This window comes from Scyliorhinus canicula, chromosome 19, assembly GCF_902713615.1.
Source record: "Scyliorhinus canicula chromosome 19, sScyCan1.1, whole genome shotgun sequence".
NCBI classification, from domain to species: Eukaryota; Metazoa; Chordata; class Chondrichthyes; order Carcharhiniformes; family Scyliorhinidae; genus Scyliorhinus; species Scyliorhinus canicula.
In genome coordinates, this window is record NC_052164.1 from 40,583,386 (window position 1) to 40,601,040 (window position 17,655).

The 17,655-nt window shown below is 43.0% G+C and overlaps 1 protein-coding gene across 4 annotated transcripts in view; it reads left to right on the forward strand.

The window, feature by feature from the left end:
• Positions 1 to 312: 312 nt before the first annotated feature.
• Positions 313 to 17,655, forward strand: part of plekhm1 (pleckstrin homology domain containing, family M (with RUN domain) member 1) — a 56,807-nt gene continuing 39,464 nt past the window's right edge. Inside the window, exons 1-4 of one of the 4 annotated variants that reach the window (XM_038778833.1) lie at positions 318 to 466; positions 3,399 to 3,534; positions 12,882 to 12,962; positions 14,314 to 14,552. In XM_038778833.1, the coding sequence (XP_038634761.1) occupies positions 12,909 to 12,962; positions 14,314 to 14,552 (293 nt within the window). In that variant the 5' untranslated portion in view covers positions 318 to 466; positions 3,399 to 3,534; positions 12,882 to 12,908. Of the gene's footprint in view, positions 467 to 3,398; positions 3,535 to 11,521; positions 11,587 to 12,881; positions 12,963 to 14,313; positions 14,553 to 17,655 lie in introns of all 4 variants that reach the window. The other 3 variants (XM_038778831.1, XM_038778832.1, XM_038778834.1) reach the window with 3 other exon arrangements.

The window sequence follows — 17,655 nt, forward strand, 5'->3', positions numbered from 1 at the left end:
TGATTGACAGCTCTTTCTCCCATCTCTAATTTTTTTATGCCTTGCAAATCAAAGTGAGCAACGAAAATACATTTTATTTTTGTAAAATGCGCCTATGATTTTGCTCCTTCAAATCCGCCGTTAATCCCTGGAGATTCCGGTCCTATCCCGGACCGTTGACAAACCTTCCACGGTCGTCGGGCCAAATTTGAAATGCTGTACTGACAACAGTCCGTCGCCAGATGGAGCCCGCTTGCCGGGAAGTGAAAACCGACCGGAGAGCGGTTCCCGCGGTGAGTGCCGGGATACTGGCGGACTGGCATGGGAAGAAAAAGTTTGTTTGCGCGGTGAGCGCTGGGATATTGGCAGAGTTGCTGGGAGGAGGTTGTTTATGTGGCTGGATTGTCGGTTGGAGAAGGGCGCCGAGAGCGGAGCCGGAGCCCCAGGGGAGACGCTGACGGTGGGAACACTATGAACGTCCGTGAGGGTAAGGGGCAACCGACCGAGGGAGGGAGGGAGGGAGGGAGGGAGGGGGAGGAGCGCGGCAACTTGACCGAGTTAAACGAAGGGGGAGTGGGGTAGAGGGTATGTGGTGTTACTGGGGGACAGGTGAGACGGGTACAGGTGAGTCGGATTTGGGGAGGGTGATAGATAAGTCGGGGGCTGGGGAGGAACAGGTGAGTCGGTTTTGGGAGAGTGACAGGTGTATCAGAGAGCTGCAGAGTGGGACAGGTGAGTCAGGTTTGGGGAGGGTGACAGGTAAGTCGCTTTTGGGAGGGTAACAGGTGTATCAGGGAACTGGGGAGGGACAGGTGAATCAGGGGACTGGGGAGGGGGACAGGTGAGTCGGGGAAGATTTTAAATCTTTACGTTTCACTATATGCCACCCTTGAGATCGAGCTTCCTGTGAAAAAAACATACCAGGAATCAGTTTGCCAATGCAACTTTGGAAACCCTGCCTCTCAAAAATTTCTCAACAGAAGTGAAGTGTTGTTTCGTCAAGCAAAGGGTTTGGGGAAATGTTTACATTTTCTTACGGTTACAATGAATCCTTTGTGATTTTTCTATCCCACCTAAGCTTTTCAACGCAACTTGTTTTTATTAAAAACAATTTGCTGGAACCACTCCATGTTAAACTCTACTTGTTGTGCAACATTGGCAGTGTCAGTTAAAGTTTTATTCATGTTGATAACTCAAGTTTCCCTTTCCTTTTTGTTCAACTTTTATTAAAGGTCTGAAAAGTTGGGAGGAAAGAATCATGTGATGAATGCTGTTTTGCCCAGATTTCCCATTTTTGGCCTTCGCTACAGATGGGGAATCTTCCAGGTTCAGTCATTTTTACTGGGAATACGCATTGCTGAGTTAGTTGATTTCTATAGAGGTAATTGCCATAATTGGCCTTAGTGGCCCTGTGTTAGGGAAACAACCTTGGATATGATTCTCATCACTGATCTATCCATCACCCAGTTGGGTATGCATTTGTTTAGCACTGGTGTAGATGTCGAGGGAAGTATGACTACATCCAGTTTGCAGATGGTTGATGGGGGGCCAATTTCTGTCAGTCTGCCTGTGGATCGCTGGCTCAGCAAGTTGGCAACACTTTGGGAGAGCAGGAGGCTAATTGAGCAACAAAATTGCAAAGGGTGAATAGCAAACTATTTTATTAAAATAATACTGTTAGTCAATCCTTTGAGGGATTGACTGTTTTAATTGTTGGGTTGTGATCACTGACAACTTGAAGCTTATATTGCAATCAAAATAGGCTGACGTTTGTGTCTGTTGTTTATGAAATATTGTGCTAAGTGTTGTCTGCTGGTTTATTTTAGAAGATTTTAAAACGTTGTATAGTTTCCTTTAACCTTTCTTTGTACTTTCGAACTAATCGGTGGAATTTCTAATCCCTTGGCCTATCTTTACTGCTTTCAACTCTTGTGACGAACCAAAAGAAAAAACATTTGAACATCAGGAAGGGCTTTATTCATGTAGTATTAACCACAAAGTACTGAAATAAACACAATTGCAAGTTTAGATTTTTAAAAATACTTCTGTTTTTCCTTTATGCTTTCTTCCCAAGTCGCGTTTATAATTTGATTTTTCTAACTAACCATTAGAATTAATTCCACATGCAAAGTATAAATATATTTGCCCTTTTACCTTCTGCAGCCCTGCTGATAAGATCATAAGAAATAGAGGTAGGTGTAGGCCATTCAGCCCATCCAGCCTGCTACACCATTCAATAAGATAATGGATGTTATGATTATGGCTTTGACTCTGTTATCTTGCCTGTACCCATCATCATTGATTCCTTTGTCAATCAAAAGTCTGTTTAAACTCGCCCTTAAGTTTAAACTAGACCCTGCCTCCATTGCTCTCTGGGGAAGAGAATTCCAAAGACTAACGACTGTCAGAGAAGCAATTTCTTTCCATCTCTGTCTTAAATTGGTGACCCCTTATTTTTAAACAATGCAGCATAGTTCTAGTCTCCCCCGTGAGAGGAAACATCCTTTCAGCCTTTACCCTGTCAAGCCCCCTTAGAATCTTATGTTTCAATAGGATCAGCTCCCATTCTTCAAGAGGACCAACCTGCTCACCCTTTCTTCATAAGACAAACCGTTCAACCCAGGATTCATGCGAGTGAGTGTTCTCTGAACTGCTTCTAATGCATGTTGATCCCTCCTTAAATAAGACCAACCTGTACACCCTACTCCAGGTGTGGTCTCACTCATGTCTTGTACAGTTGCAGCAAGACTTCCATGCTTTTGTACTCCACCCTTATTGGAAGTTACTTGTATGTTGATGTTTTGTGATTCATATACACTCAGACTCCCTCTGTACTGCAGAATTCTGTTGTCCCTCTCTATTGAACTATTATTCTCCTTTTCTATTCCTCATGCCAAAGTGGACAGCAGTGCAATTTTCTACATTATACATCATCTGCCAATATTTTGCCCTCTCACTTAACCTATCCATATCCCTTTGCAGACTTTTTGTATCCTCCTCGCTTACCTAACTTTATATTGTAACCAAATTTAATCCAAGTCATTAATCTAGATCATAATTAGCTGAGGCTCCAGCATTGATCCAATAGCTACAGTTTGCCATGAAAATGACCCATTTTCCCCGACTCTCCGTTTCCTATTAGTTAGCCAACCACTGTCCATGATAACGAATCACCTCCAAAACTGTGAACTCTTATCTTCTGCCTCAACCTTTTATCTGGCACCTTATCAAATGCCTTCTGGAAATCCACACCAAGGCTCCAACTGCTTGTTCTGATCACAGTGCAATTCTTGTTGGAGAAATTCCCAATCAAGCTAAAATCTGTGTTGCCAAACCCAAGTTTACATCTGGTAAGTGGGTAAAATTTGAAGATTGAAAGGACCTGTTCAGGTCATTTTTTCTTGCACGTTTCTCCACAGAAACAGGAAGGACAGCTACTGCCAAGGATACCCAGTTGAGTAAGCACTTGCAAGATGCTTGAAGTGAATTTTTGCAATCTAGTAGTGGTGAAACGCAAGGGCCTACTTTCATTCTTCCAATAAGGGACAAAGAAGGGTTGGTATACAGTCTTTACTTTGTTCTAAGGGTGTTGCAATAAGGAAATGGCTTTCATCAGTCACAAATCACATTGCATATGACAATTATCCCTCTTCGTCTATCTCTTTTTTAAAAAAATGTAATGTTCCCAATTTTTTTTTTCCAATTAAGGCACAATTTAGCATGGCCTGTCCGCCTACCCTGAATATCTTTGGGTTGCAGGGTTGAGACCCATGCAGACAAGGGGAGAATATGCAAACCCCACGTGGACATTTATCCGGGGCTGAGATTGAAATTGGGTCCTCGCCGCCATGAGGCAGCAATGCTAACCACTGCTCCACCATGCTGCCCTAACCCTTTGAATATCTTGACTTGTCTGCAGCCTTTGACATGGTTGAACACCCCATCCTCCGCCAGCACGCCTCTACTGTCGGCCGGCCAGGTTTTTTTTTTCTGTGTTCTTTCATGGGATGTGGGCATCACAAGCAAGGCTGGCACTTGTTGCCTATTCCTAATTGGTGTTGCAGTTAAGAGTCAACCACATTGCCATGGGTTTGATGTTACATATAGGTCAGACACAGTCAAGATGGCAGATTTCCTTCCCTAATGGATGTTAATGAAACCATCAACAGTGGTTTTGTGGTCATCATTATACTCTTAATTCAAGATTTTCTTAACATTGCATTTACCATCTGCCATGGTGGGATTCGAACCTAGGGTCCCAGAGCATCACCCTGGTCTCTGGATTACTAGTCCAGTTAAAATACCACTATGCTCCCACATCCCCATAGTGCATCAGTTTGGATATGTACTCTGCCAATACCTAGCTTCACCTCACCAACCCCTTCTCAATCCCTCTGCTGTTAAATGTTAGACTACTTATCCAACTGGATGAACAAAAACTTCCACAAATAAGATATAGGAAGGTCAAAGCCAAAAGGTCTTGGTTTCCTAACTGTTTCCTAACTGCTGGTAGCATCTGTCTCCCTGTACTTCTGAACCAGGCTGATAATATCCAAGCACTGTGTTTCACCAAATTGAGCTTCCAGCTACATCTTTTCACCATGACTAAGACCACCTGTTTCTACCTCTAACATCACCTGAATCTTTCCACACCCTCACCTATCTCAGTTTATCTGCTGAATCCCTCATCCATGCCGTTTGATACTTCTAGGCTTGACCATTCCTGGACCTTTCATGGTCTATAAACTTGAAGTCATGTCAAACTCTGCTATCCATGCCCTAACTTGTACCAAATCCGATTCATTCATCACTCCTATGCTTGCTGATCTACATTAGCTCTGAGCTACGTAACCATCTATTTTCTTCTCCCTCATCTGCTTGTCTTGTTTCTTATTAAATGCATCAATACTATTTGCTTCAACCACTCGGTGGTAGCGAGTTCCATATTCTTACCACTCTGGGTGAAGACGTTTCTTCTGAATTCCCTATTGGTTTCTTGGTGACTGTCCTATATCGATGGCCCCTAGTTCTGCTCTTCCCTATAAGAGGAAACATTCTCTGTCTATCCACTCTATGAAAACCTTTTATAATTTTAAAGACTTCCATTAGGCCACCTCTCAGCTGCTTTTTTTCATGAGAGAATAGACGCAACTTGTCAATCCCTTCCTGATATCCATACCCACACACTTCTGGTATAATCCTTGTAAATCTTCTCTGCACCTTCTCCAGTGCTTTTATATCCTTTTTATAAAATGACGACTAGAACTGGATACAGTGCTCCACATGTGGTCTAACCATGGTTCTAAAAAGGTTTAACATAGCTTCTCTACTTTTCAGTTCTAACCCTCTGGAAATAAAACATAGCATTTGGTTTGCTTTGTTATCGTTTTATTAACCTGTGATACAACTTTTACAAATTGATGTATTTGTACTCTGAAATCCCTTTGTTCCTCTACCCCACCTCGACTTGCATCTTTCAAGTAACAAGTGGCTTTCCTATTCTTCATACCAAGATTACTCTGCCATTGGTAGCTGTGTCTTCAGCTTCAAGGCCTCAAACTCTGAAATTCCCTTGTGATCCTCCTTGCCACTTTACCTCTCACTTTCCTCTAAGACTGCACAGTAGCACAGTGGTTAGCACAGTTGCTTCACAGCGTCAGGGTCCCTGGTTCAATTCCTGGCTCGGGTCACTGTGCGGAGTCTGCACATTCTCCCTGTGTCTGCGTGGGTTTCCTCCGGGTGCTTCGGTTTCCTCCCACAGTCCAAAGATGTGCAGGTTAGGTGGATTGGCTGTGCTAAATTGTCCTTAGTGTCCTAAATGGTAGGGTGGGGTTACTGAGTTACGGGAATAGGTTGGAAGCGTGGGCTTATGTGGGATGCTCTTTCCAAGGGCTGGTGCAGACTTGATGGGCTGAATGGCCTCCTGCACTGAAAATTCTATGAAATTCTATGAAGATGCTCCTTTTCAAACTCACCTCTTTGACCAAGCGTTTGGTCATCTGACTTGATATAGGACACAGAACAGTACAGGCCCTTCAGCTATCTCCTCATTTGGCTCCGTGTCAAATTTTGTAAACGCTCCTCTGGAGTCCCACCGAGCATTTTATTACCTTTTAAAGATACTATGCATTATCATGCTCAAAACTTCAATTTACTGAAGCCTCATCTATAGGTTACCGGTAGACTGGAAAATTACTCTGAGGATACTATTAAATGGCGGATCCCCTGTCAGGAGAGTAATGTAACTTTCCTGATATTACTCTCAGACTGAGGAGTATGCATTCGGCTCCATTTTGTATTGAATCCCACAGATGCCAAATAGGTGGTAATCGCATTACTAAGACAGTTTCATTCCTGCCGTAGAATCAGAGATCTCATTTTTACTGGAACCGTGATGCCATTGCTGCTTAATGTTGGGCTCGTTTACACTGTGGGGTGCAGCCATTTGAAGGAGTCTCATGTGTGAGCTTGTTAGCTGCACTCCTATGCTATGAAAGTGTTTAAGTGCACAGAACAGCATTCCTGCTGCACTGATGTGGAAAGGTGGGATAATGTAGCTGCACACCAGTAATGGGCATTTTTCACTTAGGATCCCTATGAAAATCAGTCCCCTTATCTTGACAACAGAATCAGATTTCCAAGGAAAAACTAAAATATAAAGCGACAGAATTGCTAAATATTAAACAAAATCTGAATTGCCACTCGGATGTTGATTTCCAAATGAGTTCAGAACATCTTGGCTGTTTTGACAAGTTCCTGCAGAGCTTTATCAAGAACAGGGAGCGTAAATTTTATTTTAATGCCTTTGTCTTATTTAAGTGTCCTCAATTAATGAGGAACTACATCTGCTTTTATGTATTATGTGAACATTCCTTTTAGTGGAACTGGCTGCTGGCATGCAGGCCTTGCAGAGCAGGTTACACCTCAGAAGTAAACTTGTCAAGATCCTTGAAGTTGATAGCAAGAAAAAGTAGCCTGAGTAGAGCCTTGTGCATTGGAAACTGGTGCTGCTTGCTGCTCGGCACATGAGGTTCGTGTGTTGGAATCAAATGACTCGGGCACCTCTCTCGGCATTAAAAACAGTTTAATGCCCTGGAGAACAGATCAGTGTTAGAATTTAAAACAAATCACAGAGCTTGTTTGTTGCCTGTAGGCTCGAATTTTGTACAATCAGAAGATAGTTATCTGAAAATTCATCCTCCAACACCCAGTAAAAAGAATCTCTTGACTTTATTGAGGAAGGGTTTTCTGCATGTTATATGGAAGATGTGCTTTTGATGATGAAGGAGCAGTCAGCAATCTATGAGATAGACAGCATTTCCAGATATCTAGGTTGCTTGCACTTCATGCATGCAGGCAGATCGAATAGTCCGGCCTTCTACTGTGTTCCATTATGCCTGACAACTTCAGTGAGCCAGCGTAACAGCTTGTCAATATTGCTGCCAATTGAATCATGCAATGGTAATCACAGCACAAGATCATGAGTCACACTGGAGAATATTACAGAAGTTCGTTTGTGATCAGTACAGGGGAGAATAATTTTTATAATTTAGGGAGACAAGCATGAGCTGTGATTCAGATGTTAAGTCTTGCAATGAGCTAATTATTTTTCAGCTTGCATTTTTTTTACTGTCAGTGAAAATTACATAAAATATACATCCTTAGCTGCATTTAAAACAGCGGACACAAGTGTTGAAGGTGAGAAAAAAGCATATAGTCATCAAAGTTCGGCCACCTACTGCCCTAACATTTGTGCGCTGTGCTTTACTTTGAACACGTCTCATGTTGTTTTTGTCTGTTCAGGCCAATGGCACTTTAATTCTGGACCAAGTCAGTGAGGCAACAATAGAGCAAAGATTGTCTTGACCTGATAATTTGAACATATTTATTTCCGGTTTGAACACTTGCTGAGCAAGTGAGCTTTAACGAAGGGTGGCACAGTGGTTAGCACTGCTGCCTCAACGCTAGGGATCTGGGTTTGATTCCGATCTTGGGTGACTGTCTGGAGTCTGTGCATTTGCCCCGTGTCTGCATGTGTTTCCTCCGGGTACTCCAATTTCCTCCCACCCCAAGATATGCAGGTTAGGTGGATTGACCATGCTAAATTAGTGCCCAGTGGTTAGGTGGGGATAGGTCGGGGGGAGTGGGCTTAAGTAGGGTGTTCTGTCAGAGAGTCGGTGCAAACCCGATGGACCGAATGGCCTCTTTCTGCACTGTAGATATTATACGACATTGGTAATTTTGAAGAGCAACAACAACTTGACCGTTTTTTCTGTTTATAAGGACCTTTAGGGCACTAGTTTTTCTTTCGGTTGCATCATTGTTTTCATTGTTGAACTTTTTGTTGCCTGACTTGTTGCTTGTTCTGGTTTAAAAAGACAATGGGTTACTGAAAAAAACTGCTTTTTCAAAGAGCCATGACCATACATAATCACTCATAAGATCCATTTGAGTATTACCGACAGAACTTGTAAGAGCCGCAAAGTTTTGCTGTAGCTTTATAAAACCCTAATTCGACTACACTTTGAATATTGTGTCCAATTCTGGTCGCCTCATTATCAGAAGAATGTGGATGCTTTGGAGAGGGTACGAGGCTTGGATAGAGTGGTTATAGAACATAGAACAGTACAGCACAGAACAGGCCCTTCAGCCCTCGATGTTGTGCCGAGCAATGATCACCCTACTCAAACCCACATATCCACCCTATACCCGTAACCCAACAACCCCCCCCCTTAACCTTACATTTTAGGACACTACGGGCAATTTAGCATGGCCAATCCATCTAACCCGCACATCTTTGGACTGTGGGAGGAAACCGGAGCACCCGGAGGAAACCCACGCACACATGGGGAGGACGTGCAGACTCCGCACAGACAGTGACCCAGCCGGGAATCGAACCTGGGACCCTGGAGCTGTGAAGCATTTATGCTAACCGCCATGCTACCGTGCTGCCCTATATATATGTTCTATATATTAGTGAATCAGAATTTGCTGTCAAAATAGTGGTACTTTCAATTGTGTGTAAATACTGTAGTAACTTCAGGTGAGGGGAAAATCAGCGTTTACATGCAAATATCCAGACATTGATGTTCAGGCTGTGCTATTCCACCATTAACTTTGTGAAACGGTATTTCATGGTTTGGCTCACCAGTGGTGTGCGTTAAGTGTCATGAAGTTGCTATACTTATACAATAGATATGGGCTAATCCTACCTCAGGTATTTAAGGCTGGTAATTCCCAGCATAACTGCTCTTTTACTGATATGATCATCAGTAGATTTGCCTCTCGAGTATGGGCTAATCCTACCTCAAGTATTTAAGGCTGGTAATTCCTAGCATAACTACTCTTTTTTACTGATATGGTTATTGTCAGTTATTGCCGCTCACGTACTGAAAATTAACTTTTACAATTTAGACTTGCGTTTACTTGGGTTTTGAATTTTGGAGAAGAGATTTTAAAAATGTAATTTTAAATCAAGCCCATTCTCGTGTTTCTTTTTCCTCTCGATCCCATGTTATCCTCTTACTCGGTCTTTCCAGTATTAATTTCCCAATTTTAAAACCTGGCTGCAGAGAAACCCGATTGGCTGCTCTGTTCAGATTCAAGTCCCAGGTGCCCTGCTTTCTTCACTGTGTCATAATCAGCTCACACTTGCAGCATTTCTTGGGCAAGAAAGGTTTTGAGCTGAAAGATGTAAGTTGAACATTAAATGTCTTGTTACAGTGTAATCTGCTCCATTGCTTTTGGCTTGGTGCTCCTCCAGTCAGAGAAGCGGTTGGTTCTGTCAACTTGCTTGTGTCTGGATTATCGAATCGATGAAGTACTTGGCTCACCACATTTGGTGCAGGTATCGGTTTCAGTCATTCACTTGTTCCTGTTGAGGCTGTTTTTGCATCAGTCACCACTTCCTTGCTGCTGTAGTCAGTGCTGCAATCTAAGTTGTTCACTATGTATCAAATTGTTGAAAAACCTCCTGAACCATCAAGTTTGTCAATGCCATACCAAATGCATTTTCCATCAGTATGTTCTTCAAATGCTCCCTCTCACATGGTGTTTGTGTTTGTTATATAGAGAACAGCTGGCCATTGATTTGAATAACATATTTTAGATAAATAACTTGCATTTATATTTCAGCTTCCACTCCATCAGGGCAGTCCAAGATGCTTTGCAGCACAACTTTTTTTTTTAAGAGTATCCCCTGTTCTAATGTAGAAAATGTGGAAGTCAATTTGAACACAAAACACTATCACATACATCAATGTGATGATGCCCAGATAATCTGTTTGCAATAATATTGGTTGTTTGGGTGATCAATATTGGCTAAAATTCAAGCATTACCTCCCCTGCCTTTGAAATAATGGTATGGGATCTTTTAAATCTCCTCCAGAAGACCTTTTAGCATCTTCCAAAAGTTGACACTCGTGTCCAATGAACTCCCTCAGTAGTGGACTGTAGTATCAACCAAAGTTTTGTGTTTGGGTTCATGGAGTGGGACTTGAGCCCCCCCCCCCCCCCCCCCCCCCCCCCCACTGGAGTTCTGTGGAGCTAAGCTTCAGATAACGTTGCCTCCATAGCATTTGACTTTTCACATTTTGGTTATAGATTTGAGGGCCAGTTCTCAATTGGATAGATGGTTAGATTCTGGTGCAGAATAAGGCAAACAGCATGGGTTCAATCCTTTGCTACCAAAGTATTTCTTGGGACCTGCCTCCTTGCATTTCCTGCAGTGGTATCCTGGCATTAGCCATGATAGCAACCCTGGATCCATGAGGAATCCACATGGAGAGAGGGAGAGATTTTTTTTTTAAACTAATTTTTATTCTCCTTTTTCACATTTGCTCCCAAATTTACACCCAAATTTACAAGAATAAACAATAATCAGTAACGAATATAATGTCAATCCCCATATCAATAACAAATATCCCATCCTCCCACCAAACCCCAGACATTAGTCCGCATGTTAACATAAACAAATGATAAAAAGGAATCAGGAATCGCCCATAGTCACCATTAACACAGCCCCCCCCCCCCATATGTTCGATGTGATCCAATTCTCGAAAGTGCATAATGAATAACCCCCATGAATTGTAGAACCCCTCCATCCTTCCCCCTCAGTTCAAATTTGACCTTTTCAAGCGTCAAGAATTCCAGCAGGTCCCCCCGCCACGCCAGGGCACAGGGTGGAGAGGTTGATCTCCACCCTAACAGGATCTGCCTTCGTGCGATGAACGAGGCAAAGGCTACAACATCTGCCTTCGCGCCCGTTTCTAACCCCTGCTGATCGACACCCCAAATATGGCCTCCTGAGGGCCCGGGTCCAGTTTCACGTGCACCACTTTAGAGATTACCCTAAACACCTCCTTCCAGTAATCCTTCAATTTGGACAGGAGAGAGGGAGAGATTTAATAGGCACATTAATTCTGAGGCAGCATAAATGAAATGTGTGGATTTCTTTGACAATGTGGCAATGGTTTTGTTAGCCGTTGGCAAATGCATGTTTCTTGATGACACAATATCATGCTATTTTTCATTCACCCATCAGCCTGCCAAAGGATTAACTGGTCTCTCTGATGTTAGCATATGTCAGTTGATATGGACACCGTTCAGGTACTTATTTGGCTGGTCAAATCAGATGCAAGCATTCACATTGGTATGGTTTGATGTCCTGTTTGCTGGTTGTAGATTGGTCCATTGGGTCTCTGGATTGCTAAACACGTAATTATTTCAGATTTGAATGTCCCACTGGGTAAAAGTTGCGGCTTAAATGCCTTGTTCTGGAATGGTTCTGGAATCCAGATTCTGACAGTAATACTGCATACCATGGATTAGCTGTCACCAACAAAAGTCTTTTGCCTCCCCTCTCGGTTAAAGGTACAAAATTTTTTGGAAATGGGTTGGAAATTCAAATTTATATAGCAGATGTTTTGATAACTTAATTTATTTTCTACTCAATAATACCAGCAATATGACAGGAACTACTCACCTTGTCTACCCCTAAACCTGGTAGGTACCATACCTCAATATTTGAAAGCGCTTCAAGGATGAATTACTTTTAGTAATGCAGTGATCGGTGTTAGCTGGCAAGTATCTATCATTCTTAACCAGCGACATCTCCCAGTAATGCGATAAATGACCAGTTCTGTTTTGATGGTCGTTGATTGCGAGTAATGTTGATAAGGACACTCTGCTTTGGATGGCACCGCTTGATTAGGGAAGGTGAAACGTGGTTCAATTTCTCATACATAGGATGCTATCTCTGATGTTTGCAACAGCCTCAGTACAGTACCAGAACATTAGCCTAGATTGTGTGCCGTTCAAGTCCACAGCCATCTGCTCCAATCAAAGTGCAACCAACTGAGCCAAAGCTAACCTTGTTATGAAAACAGAAAGCTCTGGAAATGCACAGCAGGTTTGGTAGCATCTGTGGAGAGAGAAACAGTTCACAGGTCGATGACCTTTCATCAGTTCTGATTTGTGATACATAAGCAGAAATCTCCCTCTGCTGCCATGCAACTGAATATATTTTTGCATATTCTCTCAATGGTGTTATTGTGTCTTGTGAAGTCCTGAACTTTCTCCGAGAGAAGGGATGAATGAGAGACAGACAGGCACATACACAAGACCTGGATTGTTGTTTTTTTTCGAGAATATCTGGACATTAAATCTATGGTGAATAAACTGAACCTTGTACTGTAGGTTTTTTCTGCCCTTATCATCTCCTCATAGCTCTGTGATCGTGCACAGTACAGAAGCTTTGTATTTTTTTCTAGTTCTGGTTACTGTGATATCCGTCCACAAAGTAAATGGTGTGATGGATTTGAATCTTGTGTCTCTTGACAACTGAATTGTGCAAAGCGAGAATTCATTTTGTGCTAAACATTCCTTCATTCCCCTATCTAAAGGTGTTATATAAGTGGATCTTCTGCACGATGATTTCTACACACACATCCGAAAACTCAGTTGCACCCAGAGAAGTTAAACAGGTAAGAGGAAGTAAAATATTAATACAGTTCTAAAATAGAGGTTGTACTTCTGCTTTTGCATTGTCATTGGTAATGTTGAGTTTTATGAAGTATAAAGTAAGTCTCATTCAGCTATGATTTGTAGAATATGTATTGAGGCAGAAACTGACCTAAATGAGAACGGTGAGATCTGCTTTTTGCACAGTTGAAATAGAACACATTTGGAATTGTTGTAATCGAGTGATATTTGATGGTTATATTTACATATTTTGGAGTTTTTCAGTTTTAACTGATTTCAGAGTGAACAACATCAAATTGCATTTATTTAATGCATTTAAGGTAGAAATATGTTCTCAAGTGGTTCAGAGATGTAATCGGACAAAAATGTCCTTGAGACACAGAAGGAGCTATTTGGAGGTGTGCCTGTAAGTATGGTTAAAGAAGTGGGTTTTACAAAGGACGTGTAAGTTGCAGAGGTGAAAAGATTTAGTGTGTGGAGCCTAGACAAACTGAAGGCATGGCAACCAATGATTAGGGAAAGAGAGTGAGTAATTAGCCAGAGTCTAAAAAACTTGAGTTTGGGTTGGACTGTAAAACAGAATGATAGGGTGGCACCATTTAAGGGCAAATATTAAATTGGCTACCTGTCTCCCAGTGCCTCCATTGTTGGTCAGCAAGGCTAGAAGTGACTGGCAATTGTGACCTTGTGTGCTATTGAATACAGGCAGAAGAGTTTTGAATGAGCTACGATTTATCGTGAGTGGAAAAAGCAGACCTCACAGCAGAGTGTTGGTATATTCAGGCCTAGAGTCACAGGCGAGGAATTCATCAGCTGATGGTGGAAGTGGGTGATGTTACAGAAGTGAAAGTAGATGCTCTTTCTGATGGAAAGTATTATAGGGTTGGAAGCTCAGCTCGAGGTCGAGCGGGATATTAACCCTACATTCTGGTTCAGCCTGTGACAATGGTTAAGGGGACAAATGGAATAAAGATTCTTTTGGGTTCAAGGCCAATATAGATGGAGGGATAATTAGCAGATTGACTGCTACAGAAATATTGGGAGAAATATCCTTCAGACCTCTGAAGGAGAAGAAAATTCCCACAAACTTGCAAGTTTTCCATGTCTGAATTCCACTTTAGTACATGGACTACTTGTTTTAGGTGCAGCTTTGATTTTGTGGAAGTTATTGTTGTTGCACAGTATATTTCAGGCCATATTTCCTAGTATTAGTAAGTTGATGAACTACCAGGATCAATAATATAGTTCCTGAATTTGGGATTGATGCCTTTTTCTGTCTGTAACTGATTTTTGTGAAATCAACATTTAATTAATTTAAAATTAAATAACCGGATACCTGCTTTTTGTTCTTAGCAGATAAAGAGGAAACTGGCAAATTCCCTGAAGTGCTTACAGAAGCGTTATGTAAACTCAGACAGTGTGGTAACCAGTGATGACAGTGATGCAAATGTGCTGTGCTGTGTACTGGAATCGGTGTTTGTACATGGCTTGAAATCAAAGTATGTCAAAACTGATGGAGGAAAGCGGGGTCGAAATAGAGCACCTCTTCCACAGCCAGTCTTTTGGACCCTGCTCAAAACTGTTACTCACCGGTAAGTTTGTGTGCAATTTTGTAGAACTGGTTAATTTTCTGCTGTGCTATCGTACTCTCCAACTACCTCTGCCTTAAAATTATTAATTGACCCTGCCTTGGCCGCTCTCTGGGGAATAAAATTTCAAAGAAACGTGACCCTGTAGTGAAAATAATTCTTCACGTTTCTGTCTTAAATGGGAGGGAGCTTTGTTATTAAACTGCGTCCCCTAGTTCTAGTCTCTCCCACAAGAGGAGTGCAGCATCTCTCGGCTAGTTCTGTCACAGCAGCGTAGAGTCGGGGAAGACAGGACACGTCTCCTTTGTGGCATTAGTTGCTGTCTGGTAAATGTAACTGTCCAGTTTAAATGTGAATGCTAAGTGAATAGGTGAATGGATGAGTGAGTGGATAAGTGCATGAATGGGTAGGTGGTTAGGGTGGCAGGGGATAAGTGGGCAAGGTGTTGGGGAGGGAGTTGGTTGCAAGGTCAAGAAAGCAGTTGGCTGGTCAGGCAGGTCAATGTGAGTGATAAGAGGTCAGTTCTGTGGTTAACTAGGAGTTATACTAGGCTTTAATCAGTCCAGTGTTTCCAGAATAACTCCAATAAGTACATAGGAACTGTTCAAAGTTTCTGACTCGAACACAGAATTGGACACATTCATGGAGGGCCTGGGGAGCAGGGGAATTACTCATCAGAAGTTGAAGGCAGTTTCCATCTTGGCCAGCGTGCCAGGACTTACACAGGATCCTAATGCACATCTCAGTCATACGTCTAGTATCCCACGATCCAATGTCATGGCACCCTGGGCTACTGGGCGGTCAATTCCAGCCTAGTTTAACCCAGAATCGCAACACAGGTGAAATTTGATTTTATTTAAAATACCCCTCGTCCTTGGTTGATCCCAATAAACTAGTCACCAGGTTTGTATATTTAAAACACAAGTAACTTTTTATTGTGTACAGTATTATAATTAAATGGACATAACATATACCTGACTATCTACTATCCTTTCCCAACAACCCCTTTCTAACTTGCCCCACTCTCTCAATGAATGGATACACCCACACCAAACAAGGAGGGGAAAGGGTGGTAGACAGGGAAATAAAATATGAAGAAAAGGATAAGGATATTTGCACTGAGATGACTTCTGGTCAATGTCTTTCTGAAGTTCAGGTTTTCGTTTTGGTAGTACTTCCTTCTAGGCTTGTGATGGTTTTCTCTGGCAAGGTTGTCTAATTTATCTGCAGACTCAGCATCATTTCAGATTCACAGCAAACGATGTGCCAGGCATTTGCTGCTTTCAGAGCAATGGCGCAGTTCTTTCATTTCAGCAAGTAGGAGAGAGAGTGAGAGACGGTTCCTTTCACTTCCAAAATGTAAACACTTCAGCCACATTCTCTCAGAAAGCATCATGCAGGAATCAACCACTGACCATTGTCAGGCAGAACACTGTCCCTGACCAACCCACTGGTTGCCAGTAACTAATCGAACTGACTCCATGCAAATCCGAAGGTCCACTTGGTGCCAAGGAGCCTGGCTGCTTCTCTCCAAAATACAAAAGCTGGGAACACTGTCGTAGCAAGCAGACTGTTTCACTTTGAGTCTTTTTAAAAAAATATATTTTTATTCAAACCAGAGCATACATAAACATATACTCATTCAACAAACTTTGTTAAAATAAATTTGGAGTACCCATTTTCTTTTTTCCAGTTAAGGGGCAATTTAGCGTGGCCAATTCACCTACCCTGCACATCTTTTTGGGTTGTGGGGGTGAGACCTATGCAGACATGGGGAGAATGTGCAAACTCCACATGGACCGTGGCCCGGGATCGAACCCGGTCCTCTACGCCATGAGGCAGCAGTGCTAACCACTGCACCACCGTGTTGCCCTCTCATTCAACAAACATAACACAATCCCCACAGTTTGACATCTTCCTCCCCCCCCCCCCCCCCCCCCCCCATCATTACCTACTGGCAACAAACAAGTCCTCAATTAAGGCCAAAAACAACCTCCATCTCACTCAGAAGCCCCCCTCCGAGCCCCTGATGGTGAACTTAATCTTTCCAATGCAAGGAATTCTGCTGCATCCCCCAGCCACGTTGACACTCTCGGTGGCTCCACCGACCTCAACTCCAGTCGAATTTGGTGCCGGGCAGTCAGAGTGGCAAAGGCCACGACATCAGCTCCCCTCCCCTCCAACAGCACTTGCAGCTCCGACATCCCAAAGATCGCCGCCAAAGGGCCAGGTAACATTTCCACCCCCACAAATTTCAATAATGCATTCAAATATCGGGCCCCACACCCCACCAATCTCAGACATGACCAAAACATGTGGAAATGATTTGTCTGCTCCCCACCACATCTTTCTCAATTATCCTCTACCTCTGAAAGGGACAACTCATTCCCACCCATGTCATATGAGCCCTAGGTATCACTTTGAACTGTACCAAGCTCAGCCAGGCACAGGATGGCATTACATTTACCTGGTGTATTATCTCACTCTACACCCACCCCCCATCTCAACTCCATGACCAGCTCCTCCCATTCCGCTTCACCACCTAAATTTGTGCTTTCCCTATGCCCACCAGCCACCTGTAAATATTCACAATCTTCCTGTCCCCCAGCTCATCTGACGACAGCAACCTGTCCAACACAGTGTGTTCCAGCAATCGAGGGAACGAGGATCCTTCTTCCACCAAAAATACCTTCCACAAACATGCCCCTCACCCGTTCCACTCATGCCACCGCCTGTATGTCACATCCATCCCTGTCAGGGTAAACCTATGATCCCCACACACCAAAATGCTGCCTTAGCTGGTTCCAGATTTTTAAAGACAAAGTCATCACTGGACTCATCATATACCTCCCCAGGGCAAACGGAAAGGAGCCACAGCCAGACCCTTCAAACCTACCCCCACATACTGCACCTCCTCCACGTGCATCCTCTCACTCACTCTCACTCTCACTCACTCTCACTCACTCACTCACTCTCACTCACACACACACTCACTCACTCCCTCACTCCCTCACTCCCTCACTCACACTCACACACACTCACTCACTCACACTCACTCACTCACTCACTCACTCACTCACTCTCTCACACTCTCACACTCTCACAC